At 36.4% G+C, this 19,452-nt stretch overlaps 2 protein-coding genes and 2 non-coding genes across 4 annotated transcripts in view; 2 read left to right on the top strand and 2 right to left on the bottom strand.

The window, feature by feature from the left end:
* Positions 1-2,421, bottom strand: part of LOC130222312 (gastrula zinc finger protein XlCGF57.1-like) — a 96,783-nt gene extending 94,362 nt beyond the window's left edge. The window contains exons 1-2 of the mRNA XM_056454890.1: positions 2,335-2,421; positions 1,326-1,465 (exon numbers count right to left, since the gene is read on the bottom strand). Of these exons, the coding sequence (XP_056310865.1) occupies positions 1,326-1,380 (55 nt within the window). The 5' untranslated portion in view covers positions 1,381-1,465; positions 2,335-2,421. The remainder of the gene's footprint in view (positions 1-1,325; positions 1,466-2,334) is intronic.
* Positions 2,422-4,518: 2,097 nt separating this feature from the next.
* On the top strand, positions 4,519-8,370 carry LOC130222362 (gastrula zinc finger protein XlCGF8.2DB-like; the record flags this gene model as incomplete). The annotated part of the gene is made up of 3 exons (XM_056454947.1): positions 4,519-4,659; positions 7,229-7,811; positions 7,980-8,370. Coding segments are annotated over exons 1-3 (1,059 nt in total), but the record flags the coding sequence as incomplete, so codon positions are not given.
* Positions 8,371-18,340: 9,970 nt separating this feature from the next.
* On the bottom strand, positions 18,341-18,412 carry trnap-cgg (transfer RNA proline (anticodon CGG)). The gene has a single exon. It is a non-coding gene; the product is annotated as a tRNA-Pro (tRNA).
* A 450-nt stretch (positions 18,413-18,862) lies between these two features.
* Positions 18,863-18,935, top strand: trnar-ucg (transfer RNA arginine (anticodon UCG)). The gene has a single exon. It is a non-coding gene; the product is annotated as a tRNA-Arg (tRNA).
* The last annotated feature ends 517 nt before the right edge of the window (positions 18,936-19,452 follow it).

Here is a 19,452-nt window from a genome sequence, read left to right on the forward strand (position 1 = left end):
TGCGTGACGTCATTTGGCAACAACTAGATACTTTTCGGGCAGGCTTTAGCTACTTTTTATTGGAAATAGTTGGCAACACTGGGTTGCACCATTATTCGTATTATCATGATAACGATATTGTTGGCCCATGATCAACAATTAAATATAGTCACGATATTAAAGTATAAACACCAAGCTGTTGTTTTAATGAGTGGAGTTTACGGATTGTACCGCAACACAAGCATGAGGTGACTGCATCTATATTGCAACCTCATTAACCACTTTAAAAGCCATCAAAGTGGCTGTCATAAGTGGATTAATGAGCTCAGGAGAATTCTGCTTTGCATTTTTCTATGCATTACTAACATCACTAAACCAGACAACATTTGTTTTAGAAGTTAACCAAATATTCACAGAGATTCAGCAGTTTTTTTTTTTCTGACGCGTTTGGCAGTCATGTAGACAGAAGACACTATCCAATTGTTTAAATGTAAAATAAAATTCATTGTGGCCCTGTTCATGCAGGTATTCAGGTTAGTTTTCATCAATTTGATGCAACTTTTATTATTTACAAGAAAAGAGAATGCAATTAAAAGTTTCAGATCAATTAACTCAATTTATTAAAAAAGACTAGCCCGTTTTATGCATTAAATAATGAAATAGATAACTAATTTTCTTTATTTCCGATTAGACCATGCACTTTACTCAGTTTTAATAGGTATATATGCTTTTTTTTTAAAGGGCACCTAGGTTAGCCATTCGTTTAACAAATATTTTAGCACATCAAAATTTTGTCTTTTGATTTAAAAATGTATGCAAAGGATCAGGAATTGATCGCGCACATTGAAGACTACACACAAAATATAACATTCACAAAAGTGTATCTTAAGGAAAACCACCAATTGACGGGCGCTGCTTTCGGTTTAAAAGAATAAAGCAGATTTAAAAAATAAATAAATCAATAAAATTTGCAGAAGAGAAATGACAAAATTGGCATGGCTATGCAGGACCATGGTTTGCATGTGTGTGTCTGTGTGTAAACTCACTTTCAGAAAGGAGAGACAGAAACCGCTTACTGCTGTGGGGCTGCCTCTGATAAAAAAAAAATTATGAAAAAAAAAAAACCTTAAAGAAAAGAGATAGAGAAAGCCCAGCTTATATTGCTTTATTGATCCTGTGGAAAAGCAATAATGAATCGGTTTAAATATTTCTGCATAATGTGTTGGAAAACTACGTTTTGACAAAACAAACCAAAAAGATTCATGGCTTTGGAACAAACATTAGGGGCTGAAGCCCCAAAAGCTCAACAACTCCTGCGCCGCCCTTGATCAGGAATAAACACCAACCTATTTGTTGTTCAGAGTCTTCATTTTTAATTTTGCAGGGTTCTGGATCACTCATGTTCTCGCTGTCCTTCAATAAACTTTTCACTGGAGCTTGATGGGAATATTCCAGTGTTTATAGCTTCAGCGGAGGATGAGCTTCACTGGAGGAGGAGACAATTATTGTATTTCATGCTGTTTGCAAATTTATATTTTAATGTTATATCAGCAGCACTGGCTATATTAATGGCAACACTTGTATTAAATTTTCAATATATAATTGACAATCATAACTCTTTCTGAAACATCATTAATTGTTTCTTTTAAAACACACAAATAACAACAACAATAACAACAACAACACTGATAAAGTCTTTAAGCTCTTTCAGTCTGATCAATGATAAAAAAAAATCCTCCAGAAAACCCATTTTTAAACATTTGCCTTAAAATATTTCCTGAATAAAAACATTCTCTAATATCATTTTAAATATACATTCTATTAAAATATGTTTCACCATCAAAATATTCTCACACAATTTGCACATAGGTTTTACTTCCCTGTTCAATAAGTGTGTACAAGTCTTGAGTAGCTGATTCTACATTAGAGGTAAAGTTGGTTTTATATTGGGATATTCAGACATTCTTCCTAATAATTTAGTTTCATAAAAGTATTATTTGCAAACTCTAAATAGAGAAATCATATTAGCAGCCAATAACTATCACAGTACAACATTGTTCACAGTCAAATAAACTGTGTTAATGTTGTTTTCAAGAACACTTGCATGCTAATTCCGATCGAATATTCAAAGTAACATAGTAAACAATAGAGAGACTTCTAAATGAACGAATGTGCGAATATAAAACCAATTTTACCTCTATGCGAGAAACGCATTACAGAAGTGTTTACAGCGTAGCATCGAGCTAAATACAAGAGAGTATATTAGCAATGAGCACATATGTTAAAGTGGTTCCACCCGCAAGATAATTGCAGCAAATCTGCAAACGCTATAAAGGTCAGATATAATACACTTACTTTGAATAGACGCACAACACCCGTAACATAAGTGGAGTTAAAGGAATTAAACAGCAAACAGCAAACAGCAAAGCTCTGCACTCTTTACTCTCCACTCTCTGCCTCAGACTGAGCGCCATGGGCGGGATATTTGCCTGCACGCTGATCAGCGAAAGCTGATTGGCTGCCTGCATGTGGCTCAGAAAAAGCTGATTGGCTACCTGTTTCTCAATCAGTCTCTTGACAACAGAGGGAAACATTTGTGGACAAAGGATTAATTTGTCTTCATTTCAGACTCTTCAGAGGAATATAACATTGTTTCTGTGCAAACCCTGATTGTATAATAACGTCAAGTCTGGCCCTAAAGATTTTTTTACATTATTTTATATTTGACTGCACAAATCTTCTCAGTACATGTCAAACAAAGACATTCACTCAATTACTAATAGATCTGAGATTTCTTTACCTGTTTTGAGTGAGTTTTTGGAATAATATATTTAAGTGACAGAATTATTTATATTTAAGTACATTAATTCCTCTTATATAATAAAGTTGGTGAAGTCTCTACTCATAACTGCTCTCCACTAAATCCCAAACATGCTCAATATAATAATTTCCCCAAATTTTGTATTCAGACTGAAGATAAAGTAATTTGCTTTGGGAGTGTACTTAATATCAAGTGTTTTGCGTTGACTTCTTCAGTTCTCCTAAAAATGCTTTTATCCAAACTTTTGTATCCTCTAAAATTGTATTTTTAGTTACTCTTTGAAAGCCTTCCTACTATAAATGTATTAATTTATAGCTTTTCCTTTCTACATTTGGCATCCAGAGATTTTGATATGTGAACTCTAATAATTATTGCAAAACATCAGAATGTTATTTCGCATTATGTCCATATAGGACTGATTATCTGATTATCTTGTGGGACGTCAAACACACGACCAAATTATCATGCGTATGTTTGGCCGACCATTTATAATAGATGTTAGAATTAAAGGGGCCGACGATTTGATCTTTGGCCGACGTCGGCCCAACGTATGTGTGCTGTCTGGGATATATATATGGGGCGTAGCAACCGGGGGGATACGTCCCCCGCACTTTTAGAGACTGACCATTTAGAAACAGGTGATTAAAAATGTAAACCTTTGGATTTCATACAGCTGTCCCCCCCACTTTTAAAATGTCCACTACACCCCTGTATATATATATATATATATATATATATATATATATATATATATATATATATATATAGATAGATATATATATAAGGGGACACGGTGGTGCAGTGACTAGCACGATCGTCATGCTCATCTTCAGAACGCAAATGTGCTAGATAAGTTGTCGGTTCATTCCGCTGTGCCGACCCCGTATTAATAAAAGGACTAAGCCGAAAATAAAATAAATGAATATTGCTAAAGAATGGCAGGAAACGTGGAACATAGATAATAAGATTCATATGAAAAAAAGAAACCCTATTTAGGCCTATGAAGTTGTAGAAATAGAAAAGAATAGGTCATAATAAAGAGGATGAGATTTGAACTCAGATATTAATAGGAAGTAATGAGATGTAGCCATGCAAGTCATGAACAAGATTGAAAAGTTTCTCAAAATTGTCTTAAAACGTTTAGATTAAAGGTTTTGATCAATTTTAAATAGTGGTGTGTCTTTGTAGAGAGAGAGAGAGAGAGAGAGAGAGAGAGAGCGCAGACACAGTGTAAAGTGAAAAACATGGGAGAAATGTATCAATAAGTCATGACTGCAACAGTAAGTGGCAAAAAAGCTAAACAAAAAAGACTTTTATTTTGGCGCGGTGTGTGACGTCATCAGGCGGCGCCATTTCAGCGCTGTGATTCAACTGGAGAAAGGTTTGTGTTTTAAAACGTTTATTGATATAAACCGATTTAATTAAAGTTTAAGGTTTTTCATCCGACGCTAAAATGTGTTCCTGCTGTTGGAAATATTATTTAAACCATTTATACAACGTAGAATTATTTTACTCACCGTAATGAGGGCTATTGTTTGAATAAGTTACAGAAATGTGTGTAATACGTGTTTTAATGAAACCTTTTACCTGATTTCTTTTTGTTAATTATTCTCATATAAAGAAAATGTTGAAGAGAAGTTATTTTGTTTCTGTTCATTGTTTTATTCATTTAAACAGAACATTTTTATTGTTTTGTTCATTTTAAACAGGATAAAGTGTCCAAACACAGAGAAAAACTCCTGCTGAAGCGACTGATGTCCACACTGTTATAAAGATGGCGTTTATTAAAGAGGAGAGTGAAGATGTGAAGATTGAAGAAACGTTCACAGTCAAACAGGAAGATCTGCAGGAACAAACAGGTTAGTTTTCATTCTCACCTATCACACTCACCCCCTCAGAAGTCTCAGTTATAAAATCCACATTCAGATATATTTTAATAATAAGAATATTAAAGTAAATATGTCTTGCAGCCCTGAGTGTGCTGCCTAGTTCTCATAAATGCACATAAGCACTCATTGAAAGACAGGAATGAGTTTCTTTCTTGTTACTTGTTCTCATGTCTTTTTTCTTTTTTTTTATGTATTATTAGTCTCCCATTTTCTCTACCTTTTTAAGGTTATTGCTTTCTTGTTCTCCTACTGTTTGTAAAGCGTCCTTGAGCACTGGCGCTATATAAAATAAATAAAACCAATAAATAAAATTTTTTTTAACTAAGCTGAGGATATTTGACCTACAGTATTCTCATAGAAGACATCTGCTATTACTGAGATAGTGTTGGCTTAGTACTTTCCATTTGCATATGTCACGTTGATCACAATTTCTTTTTTTCATCAAATTCTTTATGGGTTTAAACTTGTTTCTAGTAGTTGTTATTAGTTCTCACAGATAGTATCTGAGTCAGAAGTACATCATTATTATACTAACTAATTACCAGGGCTATTGTGTTTAAACAGGGTTTCTGCGGGGTCTTAAAATGTTGTAAATTCCAAAATCCAAATTTTAGGCCTTAAAAAGTCTTAAATTTACTGAAATATTGTGTTGTAGGTCTTAAATCTTTTTTTAAACAAGTCTTCATTTTCCTTTGTTCATGTTTTGCTACCCAGTCTGGCCAAAACCCATACAATCACTAACAATCCATCTAATAAAACTTTCAAGGTTTTAAAACCGCCAATATTTTCTGCTGTACCGTTCCTACTGTATATGTAAATTTTTATTTATTTATTTTTTTACATTTTTAAGTTTTTTTAGAACAACAGTATCTCCAGCAGAAAAGATATCCAAAGATGCCGTTTTAAATCGTAAATAAATCTGTATTTTTGAAACTAAAAAAGACAGCGGAAGTCAAGGATTCATTTGTATTATTCAGCCTGACATGTTTACTGCTCCAAAATACTTTCAAAGTTTCTCAAAAGAAAATATATCGGCGACGCCGACGGCCACAGCGAGGCGCAATGCGTCCACACGTAGGCTACGCCGTGGCTTGACGCAGAAGTATAAATCAGCCTTGAGTCACATACCTGTCTGATGGCTCATCATGCAGGTCTTTGTCTTCTCAGGTGTGAATCACTGCAATTAGTAATGATAGTTCACGCCTTCTCGCATAGACCAATTTTCACTCAAGGGGTGACTGTCTTTTGACGTTGTACTTTTCACACACAAACAGCAGTATCAACAACAAAACAAACAATATAACAATAATCACAATGAAACACAAAACCCTCAGCACTTAACTCAAATGAAAGTAAAAGGAAAAATGCAAATGAACCCAGCCGGTGAGTTGGCAGCTGAAACCAAGTCAGTGAGATAAATCTGTGAGTTGATTTTGTTCAGGACACACTGCACTGAAGTCTTTGGTGACACACTCGTTCACAGACGTCACGAGCACTTCAGTAACAAGACAGCGGTCTTTGCTCTGTTGCTTTAATATGTACTTTTGCTTTTTGTTTCTCACAGCCAGTCGTTAAGCTTACACTGCTCGTCTCGACCTGGTTTCTCTACTCATTTCCCCGCACTGCAACAGTTTAGTCAACTTTTCTTTCTTCCGCACACCACATAATGCTTTCCTCTCTTTAACTCTCCTCCTCTTTCTTTATACTCTCACCCATTTCCTTTTTGCCGTCCCATGGGTGGAGACCAATTAAACAATGTTGACGGAGAAAAAATGGACATGAATATAACAAAAAGGCAGTAAATTTGCCCAGAGTGTTAAGTTTTGTTTTTGTTTTCAAAACATTTTCCCAGAATATGTTAAAATAAGATGTCCCCAAATATCAGTCCGTTTGGTGAAACAGAGAAAGTTTTGGCCAAATTAAGCATTAAAATCACCCCAGAATGGATGAAAATGACCCAACAGCACACAAGGGGAAAGGTGCACATTTCAGCCTTTATGCAGATGCTGTACAGGTATGTCTCAAGTCTGCGAGGCAAATATTCAGCTGTTTGTTCAGCTGTTACCCCAGAACTTTATTTCTGATGCGTTTACCAGTCAGGCACAGAATGAACAAGTATTACCTGTCTGCTTTACAAATGTTAGAATTTTTTTTGTTGTAATTATGAATATATATGAATAAAAATAGGCCATTTACAGCTTTCAAATCTGTGTCTGATCAATATGACCAAAATTACTTTTATGAGAAACTCTGAAAACTGGACTGACACAGTTTCAGTTTGCTATAACTTCTATGTTAAGCGGCTTTGACACAGTTACATTGTAAAAGCACTAGATAAATAAAGATGAATTGAATTGAATCTGCTTTAATGTGTACATGTTAATGGACCAAACATAATATGATCGGATTTATTTTACATTTAATGTGCATCAAAATTACAGTGTGTGTAGCCAATGTTTCCAGTGTCTTTTCACTTTTCAGCTTTTAATAAGACATTTTAAGACTTAATGAAAACTAATGTTTTATTTATTTATTTCAGACCTAATTGAAGAGCATCAGGGGAGTAAAGAGGAGGAGCTTCATGTCAAAATTGAGGAAAAAACTAATTTACAGACTGATGGTATTTTGAAAAGGAGAGATAAGAATCGTTGCACCTGCACTCAGTGTGGAAAGACGTTGGCAAGCAAAAGCAAACTTAAGATTCACATGATGAACCACACTGGAGAGAAACCATTCACTTGCACTCAGTGTGGGAAGAGTTTCAGCCAATCATCACACCTCAATCGACACACGAGGATCCACACTGGAGAGAAACCATTCACATGCATTCTATGTGGGAAGAGTTTTAACTGCTCATCACACCTTAATCTACACATGAGGATCCACACTGGAGAGAAACCATTCACATGCACTCGGTGTGGAAAGAATTTTAGCCAATCATCATCCCTTAATCAGCACATGAAGATCCACACTGGAGACAAACCATTTACATGCACTCAGTGTGGAAAGAATTTTAACTGCTCATCACACCTTAATCTACACATGAGGATCCACACTGGAGAGAAACCATTCACATGCACTCAATGTGGGAAGAGTTTCAGCCAATCATCATCCCTTAATCTACACGTGATGAGCCACACTGGTGACAAACCATTCACATGCACTCAATGTGGGAAAAGTTTTAGTCTATCATCATCCCTTAATCTACACATAAGGATCCACACTGGAGAGAAACCATTCATATGCACTCAGTGTGGGAAGAGTTTCAGCCAATCATCACACCTTAATCAACACGTGATGATCCACACTGGAGAGAAACCATTCACTTGCACTCAGTGTGGGAAGAGTTTCAGCTGCTCATCATCTCTTAATAAACACATGAGGATCCACACTGGAGAAAAACCATTCACATGCACTCAGTGTAGGAAGAGTTTCAGCTGCTCATCACTCCTTAATCAACACATGAGGATCCACACTGGAGAGAAACCATTCACATGCACTCAGTGTGGAAAGAGTTTTAACTGCTTATCACACCTTAATAAACACATGAGGGTCCATACTGGAGAGAAACCATTTACATGCACTCAGTGTGGGAAGAGTTTCAGCCAATCATCATCCCTTAATCAACACATGAGGATCCACACTGGAGAGAAACCATTCACTTGCACCCGGTGTGGGAAGAGTTTTAACTCCTCATCACACCTTAATAAACACACGAGGATCCACACTGGAGAGAAACCATTCACATGCTCTCAATGTGGGAAAAGTTTCAGCCGATCATCATCCCTTAATCTACACAGGATGAGCCACACTGACGAGAAACCATTCACTTGCACTTAAGCCGCGGTCACACTGGACTTTTCTCCCTATAGACTTCCTTTCCAGGAAGTGCGTCAAGTTTCACAGTTCACTGCGTTGCAAAGTTCAAGCTTGGTAAACTCTGACGTGCAAAATCGTATCACTTGACTGTAAGGCCAAACAAAGATCAAAATATGACCTCACTGGATAGAATTTTAAAATGGCCAAACGCTCACTTTTTAAAATGTCTAATCATTTGTTTAATCCCGCCCCTTTTTGCAGAGCCATACAACAGAATTTTGCATGCTCAAACTGTAGAGGTGGAACATCTGGATTGTTCTGATAGTCCTTAAAAACTGGAGACTCCGGTAAGAGAGTAAAGGGCTCAGAGAATTTCATCCAACAAAATCTTTAATGAGTGCCAATATTAGTACAGGTCACCTGTTGTTTTTATAGGTACAAATGGGGTGTGAGTGTATGTGGGGTCTGAAACATAAAATGGGCAAATTTAATATCAAAAAAATATTACAGGTTTATCACTTAACAACAATCGTTTTCATTCTGATTACAACAGAAAACAATCTCCAAATATATTAATAAATTCCCTGTCAAACTGTAGTATATAAGGATGACTTTACACCATCAATCAAAATGTATACGTAAATTCAACAAAGAAATATGCTGTAGCATAAATAGTTTGAACTAGTATATTAGCTTCCCAACACAGATTGACATATAACATCAGATTATGCAAATATATGCATTAAAGGATTAATATAACATTACATATATTATCACAACAGTATTAATATAAGTATTGTACATATTTTTGGTGGAAATCAGTAAATAAACTCACTTTCTTGGCATGAACGCACACAGGGTAGATAACTTGCAGTCTCACCATGCCTCACATGTGATTTGTGCCATGTGCATGCTTTTAAATCGATAGTGGTAAATGTCTGTGAAATGAGAGGTCCGCCATCTAGTGGGTACTCATAAGAACTGCAATCCCATTATAGGACATTCCTACACAAACTCCAGTGTGACTGCAGCTTCTGTGTGGGATGAGTTTCAGCAACTCCTCAGACCTTTAATAAACACATGAAGATCCACACTGGAGAGAAACTATTCACATGAACTCAGTGTGGGAAGAGTTTCAACCGATCAGCAAACCTTAATGAACACATGAAGATCCACGCTGGTGTGAAAGAGTATACGTGCTTGAGTGTGAGAAGACTTTTATTACAGCTTCAAAATTAAAACCACCAGACGGTTTAAACTGTAAAAAGAGGTTTAATCAGTTAACACATCTGAAAACAGAAGAGGATTCACACTGGAGTGAAACCGTACAGATCTGATCAGTGTCTACAGTTTCACTCATTCGGCGCAGCTTAAGAAACACAAGGACAAAAAGTTGCACACATGACATGAATGCAGCAAAACATTTTCTTAAGTGCAAAAAATGTTTTATGTCTGAATAATGTTTGAAAAGGCTGAGTGACGGTATACTGTTTTCCAACACTTCTACACTGCAGTAGGTGGGGTTGTAAATGTGTTGCGCTTCTCGCGTTTACCGTAAACACAATGATGGCAGCTGAGAGAAGAACAGTTTCATAAACATCTGGCAAAGAGAACCTCTGTGGCTTAAAATCTCTTTGCAGGTGATTGTACAGGTGCGGATACATCTGTACTCTACTCTCCAGTGTATTCATGTGGCTAGTGTTGTTTTGGATGATGTTGTCTGTCTTACTCCTGAATGAGAAACAAATCATTGTGAAGGCACCACACATTAAAGGTGGAGCTCCAGGACGGTTAGTTTGCAGTATACCAGGGCCTCAAGTTTAGAAAGCTCATTCAATTGTCCTGTGTTGCATCTTTTATTAGTGTTTTATTAGTTAAGTTTCTTCATTTTTAGGTTTAAGATTCTTTCTAGTTTACTACATTTACCTTTTTGAGTAGAATACAAACTTGATAAATATTTTATGATTTAGGCAGAGCGACGGGTATTAAGTTTTACAATATAAATACACTGTGATGATCCTAAGACTCCAGATTGGAGTATGTGGTAAATCCTGATTGGATGCCTGCATTACTCATCAATGGGTATATAAAAGTTGTTGTGCTAGCTACCCCAGGACGCTGTGGCTACTCAGGAGTCCTCATGTCAAGACCTGCCATCTCATTGACTCTTTAACCTTATGGTTTGTTTTGCATTACTTGTATTATGTAGTTAAAGTGTTGTTGTGATTATATCCTAAGTTTTTTATCTTCATTATTATCCCTAGACATTTGTTGGTTGCTTTGATTGATTTTTCTATGAGTTACATTTTTATAATAAATAATTTGCATTCAGGCTATTTTGTTGGCTCATCTCTCTTTTATGTTGCAACTTAAACAAGCGGGTCATAACACTTTGAGATATTTTCCTTTCAGTCATGACCATAGGTGAGAGTAGGAACCTAGATTATGCGGTAAATTGAGAACATTGCCTTTCGTCTCAGCTCCTTCACCACAACAGACAATCACATCAACTGCATTAGCGCTGCCGCTGCACTGATCCATCTCTAAATCTCACATTCCATTGCTCATGAAAAAAATGCAGATACTTGAACTCCATTTGGGGTAAGGACTCTCTTCCAAACTGGAGATGACCACCTTTTTTCAGTCAAGCACCATGGTTTCTGACCTAGAGGTGCTGTTTCTTTCCCTGCCATGTCACAATCAGCAGCAAACCGTCCCACTGCCTGATGAAGGTCCATGTCCTATGATGCCAAAAAGACGTTGTCTGCAAATGGCAGAAACAGTTCTAGCCTGCACCTTAAATTCTGTCAGTAAAAATTATTATATTTTTGAGATCAGCCTCTAAAATAACACATTTACAAAACAAAATGAATAAATAGATGGATGCATAGACATTGTAGTGGTGGAAGGGGAGGTAGGATGGCTTGTTCAACTATAAACCAAGATGGAGCTCTCTCAGGAGGGATGGACTAGTGCACAAGATGTCTCAGACTGAATGTGTAATAATGAAATAAATGCTCAGGAAGCTCCAACCCTTTTTTATCAACTGGCTGTTGCAATGTACTCCTATGCAACCAAGGATGCTTATTGTTTCAAAGAAATTAATTGACAGAGCAGAGCAGTGGTTCTCAATTCTGGTGCTTGTGCAAAATAAGTTGACAACAGTCCCAAATTAGTTTTAGCTCTTATTACTAGATCTTAGAATCACACCTGAGAAACCACAAAAGCAGAGATTTGGCTTCTCTTTAACTGCTTAAGGTCAATTTGCACCAGATCAGCAAGAGACAACATTTGTTTGAGTTTCCTTCGCCGACTAACCTCGACAAAACACGGCGTTCCTGATTGGTTGGTGACTTCACTTCAGTGATGTCCTTGGGATTCACTCGCTTGTAAGTGGAAGTTTGTTCTGGGTTACAGGAAGAACATAGAACAGGAAGAGCTAGACAAAATTATAAATAGCTCTAAACCAGCTGCGTGTATATTGGACCCATTTCCAACAAAATTACTGAAAGAATTGCTACCTGTTATAGGAGAACCTCTTCTTAACGTTATCAACTCTTCTTTATCTTTAGGCCATGTTCCAAATCCTTACAAGTTAGCTGTTATTAAACCTATTATTAAGAAACCACAACTGGACCCCAGCAACTTAGCTAATTATAGGCCTATTTCAAATCTTCCATTTATATCTAAAATACTAGAAAAAGTTGTCTCAGCTCAATTATGCTCCTTTCTGCAGACGAACAATGTTTTTGAAGTGTTTTAGTCAGGTTTCAGAGCTCATCACAGTACAGAAATTGCATTAGTGAAAATAACCAACGATTTACTCTTAGCTGCTGACCAAGGGTGCATCTCGCTATTAGTTTTACTTGATCTTAGTGCGGCATTTGACACCATTGACCATGGTATCCTCATTAATCGCTTAAAGTCTACAGGTGTCCAGGGACAGGCCCTTCAATGGTTTAAGTCATACTTAGCTGACCGTTACCAGTTTGTGAATATTAATGGACAGCCTTCACAAATCAGCCCAGTAAAATACGGGGTGCCTCAAGGATCAGTTTTAGGCCCTTTGCTGTTTACAATATACATGCTACCCCTGGGAGACATTATTAGAAGACATGGGATCAGCTTTCACTGCTATGCAGATAATACTCAATTATATATTTCAACTCTAAACTGTCTAAACTGTCCAAGCTAACTGAGTGTATTAAAGATGTTAAAGACTGGATGACCAACAATTATCTTCTCTTAAACTCAGACAAAACAGAATTATTACTTATTGGGCCTAAATCCTGTACACAACTGATCTCACAACTTGACCTACAATTAGAGGGATACAAAGTTAGCGTTAGCTCTACTATAAAAGATCTGGGTGTCATATTAGACAGCAATTTAACTTTTAAAAATCATATATCCCATATCACAAAAACTGCTTTCTTTCATCTGAGAAATATCGCTAAGTTACGAAGTATTCTATCCATCTCAGATGCAGAAAAGCTAGTCCATGCTTTTATGACTTCTAGGCTGGACTACTGTAATGCACTGTTTGCTGGCTGCCCAGCATCCTCTATTAACAAACTTCAATTAGTACAAAATGCAGCTGCTAGAGTTCTTACCAGGTCTAGAAAATTTGATCACATCACCCCAATTTTATCCTCCTTACACTGGCTGCCTGTTAAGTTTCGTATTGAATTTAAAATATTGCTTCTTACATATAAAGCTTTAAATAATCTAGCTCCTGTTTATCTAACCAATCTTCTGTCTCGCTACAATCCAACTCGCTCTTTAAGATCTCAAAACTCAGGGCTTCTGGTAGTACCTAGAATAGCAAAGTCGAGTAAAGGAGGTCGAGCCTTCTCATTTATAGCTCCTAAACTCTGGAATAGCCTTCCTGATAACGTCCGAGGCTCAGACACACTCTCCCAATTCAAAACTAGATTAAAGACCTATCTGTTCAGTAAAGCATACACTTAGTGCACCACTTAGGGGGCTTCCACACAGGTTATGCATCTTGCTGATATACACTGTGAACATCAGCTACGCTAATTATTTTCTTTATTCTCCATTTCCACCTGGGGATACTCTTCCCGAGGCCCCCAGACTATGCAGAGTCACTGATTCGATCCAAGACCAACGACGAGATGATCCCAAGGTTTCCATATCCTGGACCTGGCCGAATCCTGAACAACTACTGCGATGGTCATGGAGGAGTGGAGAACATGAGACTGATTCCTATGACGCTCCAGAGACAGACGAGTCTTCGCTGAGGCCAGCTTCCAGCCTCCGCCACTGAGACTGCAGCTCTGCACAAGACGTTTGGCCAGCGGAGAAATTAAAATGGTTGTGCCCAACTGAGTCTGGTTTCTCTCAAGGTTTTTTTTCTTCACTTCCGCCTTTAGTAAAGTTTTTTTTCCCTCTCCGCTGTCGCCACTGGCTTGCATGGTTCAGGATCTGTAGAGCTGCGCATCGTTGGATTTGCTCTTCAGTGTTTGGACTCTCAGTAGTGATTATTAAACCACACTGAACTGAGCTAAACTGAACTGAACTTGAACACTACAAACTGAACTACACTGTTCCTATTTACTGTGACCTTTTATGTGAAGCTGCTTTGACACAATCTACATTGTATAAGCGCTATACAAATAAAGGTGAATTGAATTGAATTGAATACTTGCCTACTGCTTGACATCAATAGCCCACTGTTTTACTGTGTCATTGCTGCAGTACAAATGGTCCTACATCAACTCTGCAGCCAAGGCATTCTTTACTGTCTGCAAAACAGCAATACGAAAAGTTAATAAAATACTCATTTAAAAATTATTCCAAGATTAAAAAAAAAAAACAAAAACAATTATATATATATATATATATATATATATATATATATATATATATATATATATGTGTGTGTATATATATATATATATATATATATATATATATATATATATATATATATATATATATATATATATATATACACACACACACACACACACAGAATTATTAGCCCCCCTTTGTTTTTTTTCTTTTTTAAATATTTCCCAAATGATCCAACATACATATATACATATATATTGCATCATTTGGGAAATATTTAAAAAAGAAAAAAACAAAGGGGGGCTAATATTTCTGACTGTGTATATATATATATATATATATATATATATATATATATATATATATATATATATATATATAGCTGAGGCACCCTTCATTATCTACATGGGGTACAGTAGCAGTGTGATGCATTTTGGGCTTTAAGTTAAAATGCAAATATTGAAAATATTTCATTGCTTCACAGTACATAGTGCAGTTAGGGAGGAACAAGCCCATGGAGAACAAACTGTTGGGAAAATAATAAGCCACATTAGGACAATTGTTTGAAACTGCTTGCCAGATATACAAAAATAAATGAATAATTTATCAACCTTGCAACATGAAAAATATCAAACCTATATGTATTTGTCATTACAATGTAATTTATATGACCTATTTGCATTAAGACTACTGAGTACCAAGAGCACAATTATTAATTCAGGTTTATCTGATTTTTTTTGGGACTTAGCATGTAATGAAACAGATGGGAGAAAGCTAGGCATTAACTAACAGGAGTTAAATGATTACACATCTGTTTATAACGAATGAAACTTGCCTCTTCAACAAATAAATCTGTCAACAGAAGAGCAGCTTCTAGTTTGTGCTTATTTCCTCCTAACATTGTCCTATAAAAATAAATGTATGTCAGTTAGATCTGATATCAGACTGCAACTCAAACTTGAGTTGATTATCACAATTCAAAGCAAAGCTTGGAGCACATCAGATATGTGACTTAACATTAGTCATTTTACTTCATTAATGTTAACAAGGCTACAGTTACGTCATTTAACAGAAGATTTCATTCATTGCTAAAGAATCTTTTTTGGCAAACTGTATTGGTAAATCCTCATTTTAATGTAGCAAATGTCTTTCTGCTGGGGACACTGACTTTAGACTAAATCATGCTTAATTATTGTATATAAAATTAAAATATAGCAGAAATAGCCTAATCCGGTGTTTTTCTGTCTTTTAGACAACACAAACTAATAAATAAATGAAAAAAAAAATAAATGTCATAAATTAACAACAAAAATGTCTCCAAGATATTAATTGGAAAAAGATGTATTTTTGATGGTTACACATTTTTCCACCCTGCTAATTGTAGCACTGTATTTATTCATTTACTTTTTATAAAAATAATAAATAAATAATAAATTAATTTAAAACTTATTTAGTTGCTTTTTTATACATTTTATATAATTTTATTTTAATACAGTTCATTTATTATTTTAATACTTGTTTATTCATTTGTTTTACCTTATTAAATCAATTTTGTGTCAATTATTTTATCATATCTATTTTTTGTATTATTTTATGGATTCAATTTAGTTCTTTGTTTCTTTTAAACTAACGTAAGTGATTTAAAAAAAAAAGATCTAACGTGGCATTTTAAAACGCTTGATAAATTATTTAAATTTAATTTAGATTTTACGTGTTATGCTTTTCTCTAAATATATATATTCACGGACACAACCATGCATCTGCACCGATCTGCACGCAACTAGTGATGCCTGCATGAATTACATTACATTAAGGTGTCTAACGTTTCTATTATAGCAGATCTCAGATCGGCTTTTATGTTCTCTAACACCGATCTGACGTCAGGTATAGCTAATAACATTAAGACAACAATTTGAGAATAAAGCCCATTTGCACTTATTATTATTTGCACTTATTAGTCCACTTTAATGCTCGAAGTAACCACTTTAGATAGAGGTTAGCTAAGACTCAGATCATTTTACTGACTCGGATCATTGAATCCCGTTCAGCAAACAAAACGAATCCTTTTGCCAAAAAATATTATTAAGGTTAACGTTACATGTTTAAAGCGACTTACATCGACCAACCGACTTACGCAAGCGTTGATTACAATTTATAACGTTTATGTATGTATGTATGTATGTATGTATGTATGTATGTATGTATATAATAACAACCGGAAACTTTGTGTCAGAGTCATATTAAAGTTCAAAATGCACAACTATAATTTAATTTGTTGATCTGCCGTCATCTCTGATGTTTAAAAACGTCCAATTATGTCACAACATGATAAAAACAGATACATTTTGTATCACCAATGGCAACAGGCTGTGAATGCTAGGCTACCAGCTGTGCTAACCGAACGACCACTTGAATACAACTTTGAACGCACAATCTGCCGTTTCTAACACACGACTCCATGTGACGTGATGCAGAAACATTAAATCTATCAAAATAATACGGTTAACGCCGTGATTTCTTTACAAAAAGGAGAAAAAATACTTACTTGCTGCAATATGGACCCTCATCAGGTGAACTGTGCGTTGGAACCGAGCGTCTTGTTCATGACATCATCGCCGTAGAGTTGGTGCGTGGTATTTGTACGCATCTGTTCTCAACAGAAGCGAATGGGGAGAATTGGCGTATCATATGCACGCAAAAATGGATTTTGGCGTAAGCATTGCACGCAAATGGAAAGTGTAAAGTCGTGTTATTTGTACGCAGATTGATGAGATCAGGTTGAGTCAAGGCAGTGTCATCTTTCATGGATCAGGTTGGATGCGTTGACCCATGGCACTTTCTTAACCCATCATGAAAAGATTTTTCTTTTTTTCCACTGTTCATCAATCTCATTCACACATTGATTATTTTTCTTAAATAAAGCTCTCTTACCCTTTATACTATACTTCTATACTTCTTTTATAAGTTATACTTCTGTATATTCTGCTATTGTCATCTCTGATCATGCTCCACATTCTCTTAAACCTAAATCTTACTTATTCTAGAGGCCGGGCAAATGAGCGGAGGATTGAAACTTTCATGTTTCTATTACACTCTAATCCAAAGATATGTCTTTTGAAGTCTGAATGGAAATCAATGGAGTTTGTTGCCAAGGAGCTAATTTTTTTTTTTTTTTTTTTTTTTTGCTAGGGCATGGTTACAGAGAATTCAAAGAGAAACTTGTGTGCAATTCTTTGTTTGGGAGCAATAAGCCCTCTCCCCTCTCTCTCTACGACACTGCTATGCAAAGATATGCTATGCAAAGATCTGGCCCTGTCATAATGGCAATCTACAGTATAGGATCACTTCCTGGGGTGCTCTGAATTTATTCTTTGATTTTGTTTGATGTATACCGAGGCCTATAAGGAAAGTACAGCTAATAAATTGAATAAATATATCAAATGTATATATTTAATTAAGTCTTGCTTTGAATATACACTTGCATGTTTATTTATTTTATTGTAAGTGATGCATTTTATATTCTGTAAATTTCCTATTTTTTAAACCACTGTATCTTGTTGAAGGCATACAAAAAATCCATGACAAATGATTGGCGAAAATGCCCAGTGGCCTAAGGGATAAGGCATCAGCCTCTGGGGCTTGGGATTGTTGGTTCAAGTCCCATCTGGGTTGGATTTGAAGGTCTCACTTCATATTAGGAACAATGTCTGGGGGATGAAACACGGTAGCTGTGAAAACCTTCTTGAGTTGTGTTTGCATGTCATTAACTTCCTGCATTGCCATTCATATTACCTATTATGACTAAAAGCTGGTGGGTTGTTCAAGATCCATAAACAAATCTAACAACCGAATCATTGCCGCTCCTTTTTTTGTCTGAATAAGTGTACATGTTAGACTGATTTAGATCAGAAGTCCACTAAATGTTCATTAACTAATGTCAAAGCAAAATCTGCTACAATTAACATAGAAACACCATAGATTGCACAGCACTGCTGCTTTTTCTATGACATTCATAGGGCTCGTCCGGGATTTGAACCCGGGACCTCTCGCACCCGAAGCGAGAATCATACCCCTAGACCAACGAGCCCTGTAGATGCAGTCTGCAGTGCCACAAAAAATTCTGTGAGACCGATCCAAACTACTCTTTGTTCATGTTGTTTTTGTTCCGTGTGTCAGCAACTCCCTGGAGGCATATTACAGTTCACAGGCAGTATAAAACAACCCAGTGGCCTAATGGATAAGGCACCAGCCTTCGAAGCAGGGGATTGTGGGTTTAAAGTACCAACTGGGTTGTCTTTGATGCAGTTCCTTTTAAGTTGACTGTGCAAGACAATCCAGTGTTACCTTTAAAAAGCTAGGTTCATACCCCTAGGTCAAAAAGACATGACAATGGAAAACTCCTCAGAGGAGCTGTTTTGTCATTAGGTGTACACACCAGATCGTCTGAATGCAATATGGCATAGGGATCCTAAAGTACTGTTTTCTGAGTTACAAGAACTTCCTGAGCCATACATCAGATATGACAATAGCTAGTGTTGACCCAGTGGCCTAATGGATAAGGCATCAGCCTTCGAAGCTGGGGATTGTGGGTTCAAGTCCCATCTGGGTTGTCTTTGTTGGGTTACATTTAAGTTGTTTGAAACAATTCCGTCTGGTCTTCTCAAAACTTAGGCGCGATGATCTGAGGACAATTGTTAGCTTCGAGTTCTCAGGCTTGCTGCACACTTCAAATAAGATTCATCCAATCTTGCTTGAATCTCACTGTCACGTTACAAAGCTAAAAGGTTCTGCTAAGCTTTGGGAATGGAGATCTTGACTTCAAGTACCCCGTGGCTTTCAACTAATGGTCTCATGTTAGGTGGATGATGATGAAATGCAAACAAGAAAATAGCTGCAGAAAGGTTGTGATTGCAAGTTAATGAGAGTGGCCTTGTCTGGAATTTGAAACTCAAGACCAGTCACACCATACGCGAGAACCATACCCCAGGACCAATGAGACCCGAATGTGGATGATTGCACAAAGAAAATGTTTGTCCATTAGTTGCACACATCTTATTTGACGGAATGCAAACTGGCATCGAGATCCTAAAGTGCAGTTTTCCATGCGTTGGCATCTTGTTGAAGGCA

Source organism: Danio aesculapii, chromosome 4 (genome assembly GCF_903798145.1).
Source record: "Danio aesculapii chromosome 4, fDanAes4.1, whole genome shotgun sequence".
Taxonomy (NCBI): Eukaryota; Metazoa; Chordata; class Actinopteri; order Cypriniformes; family Danionidae; genus Danio; species Danio aesculapii.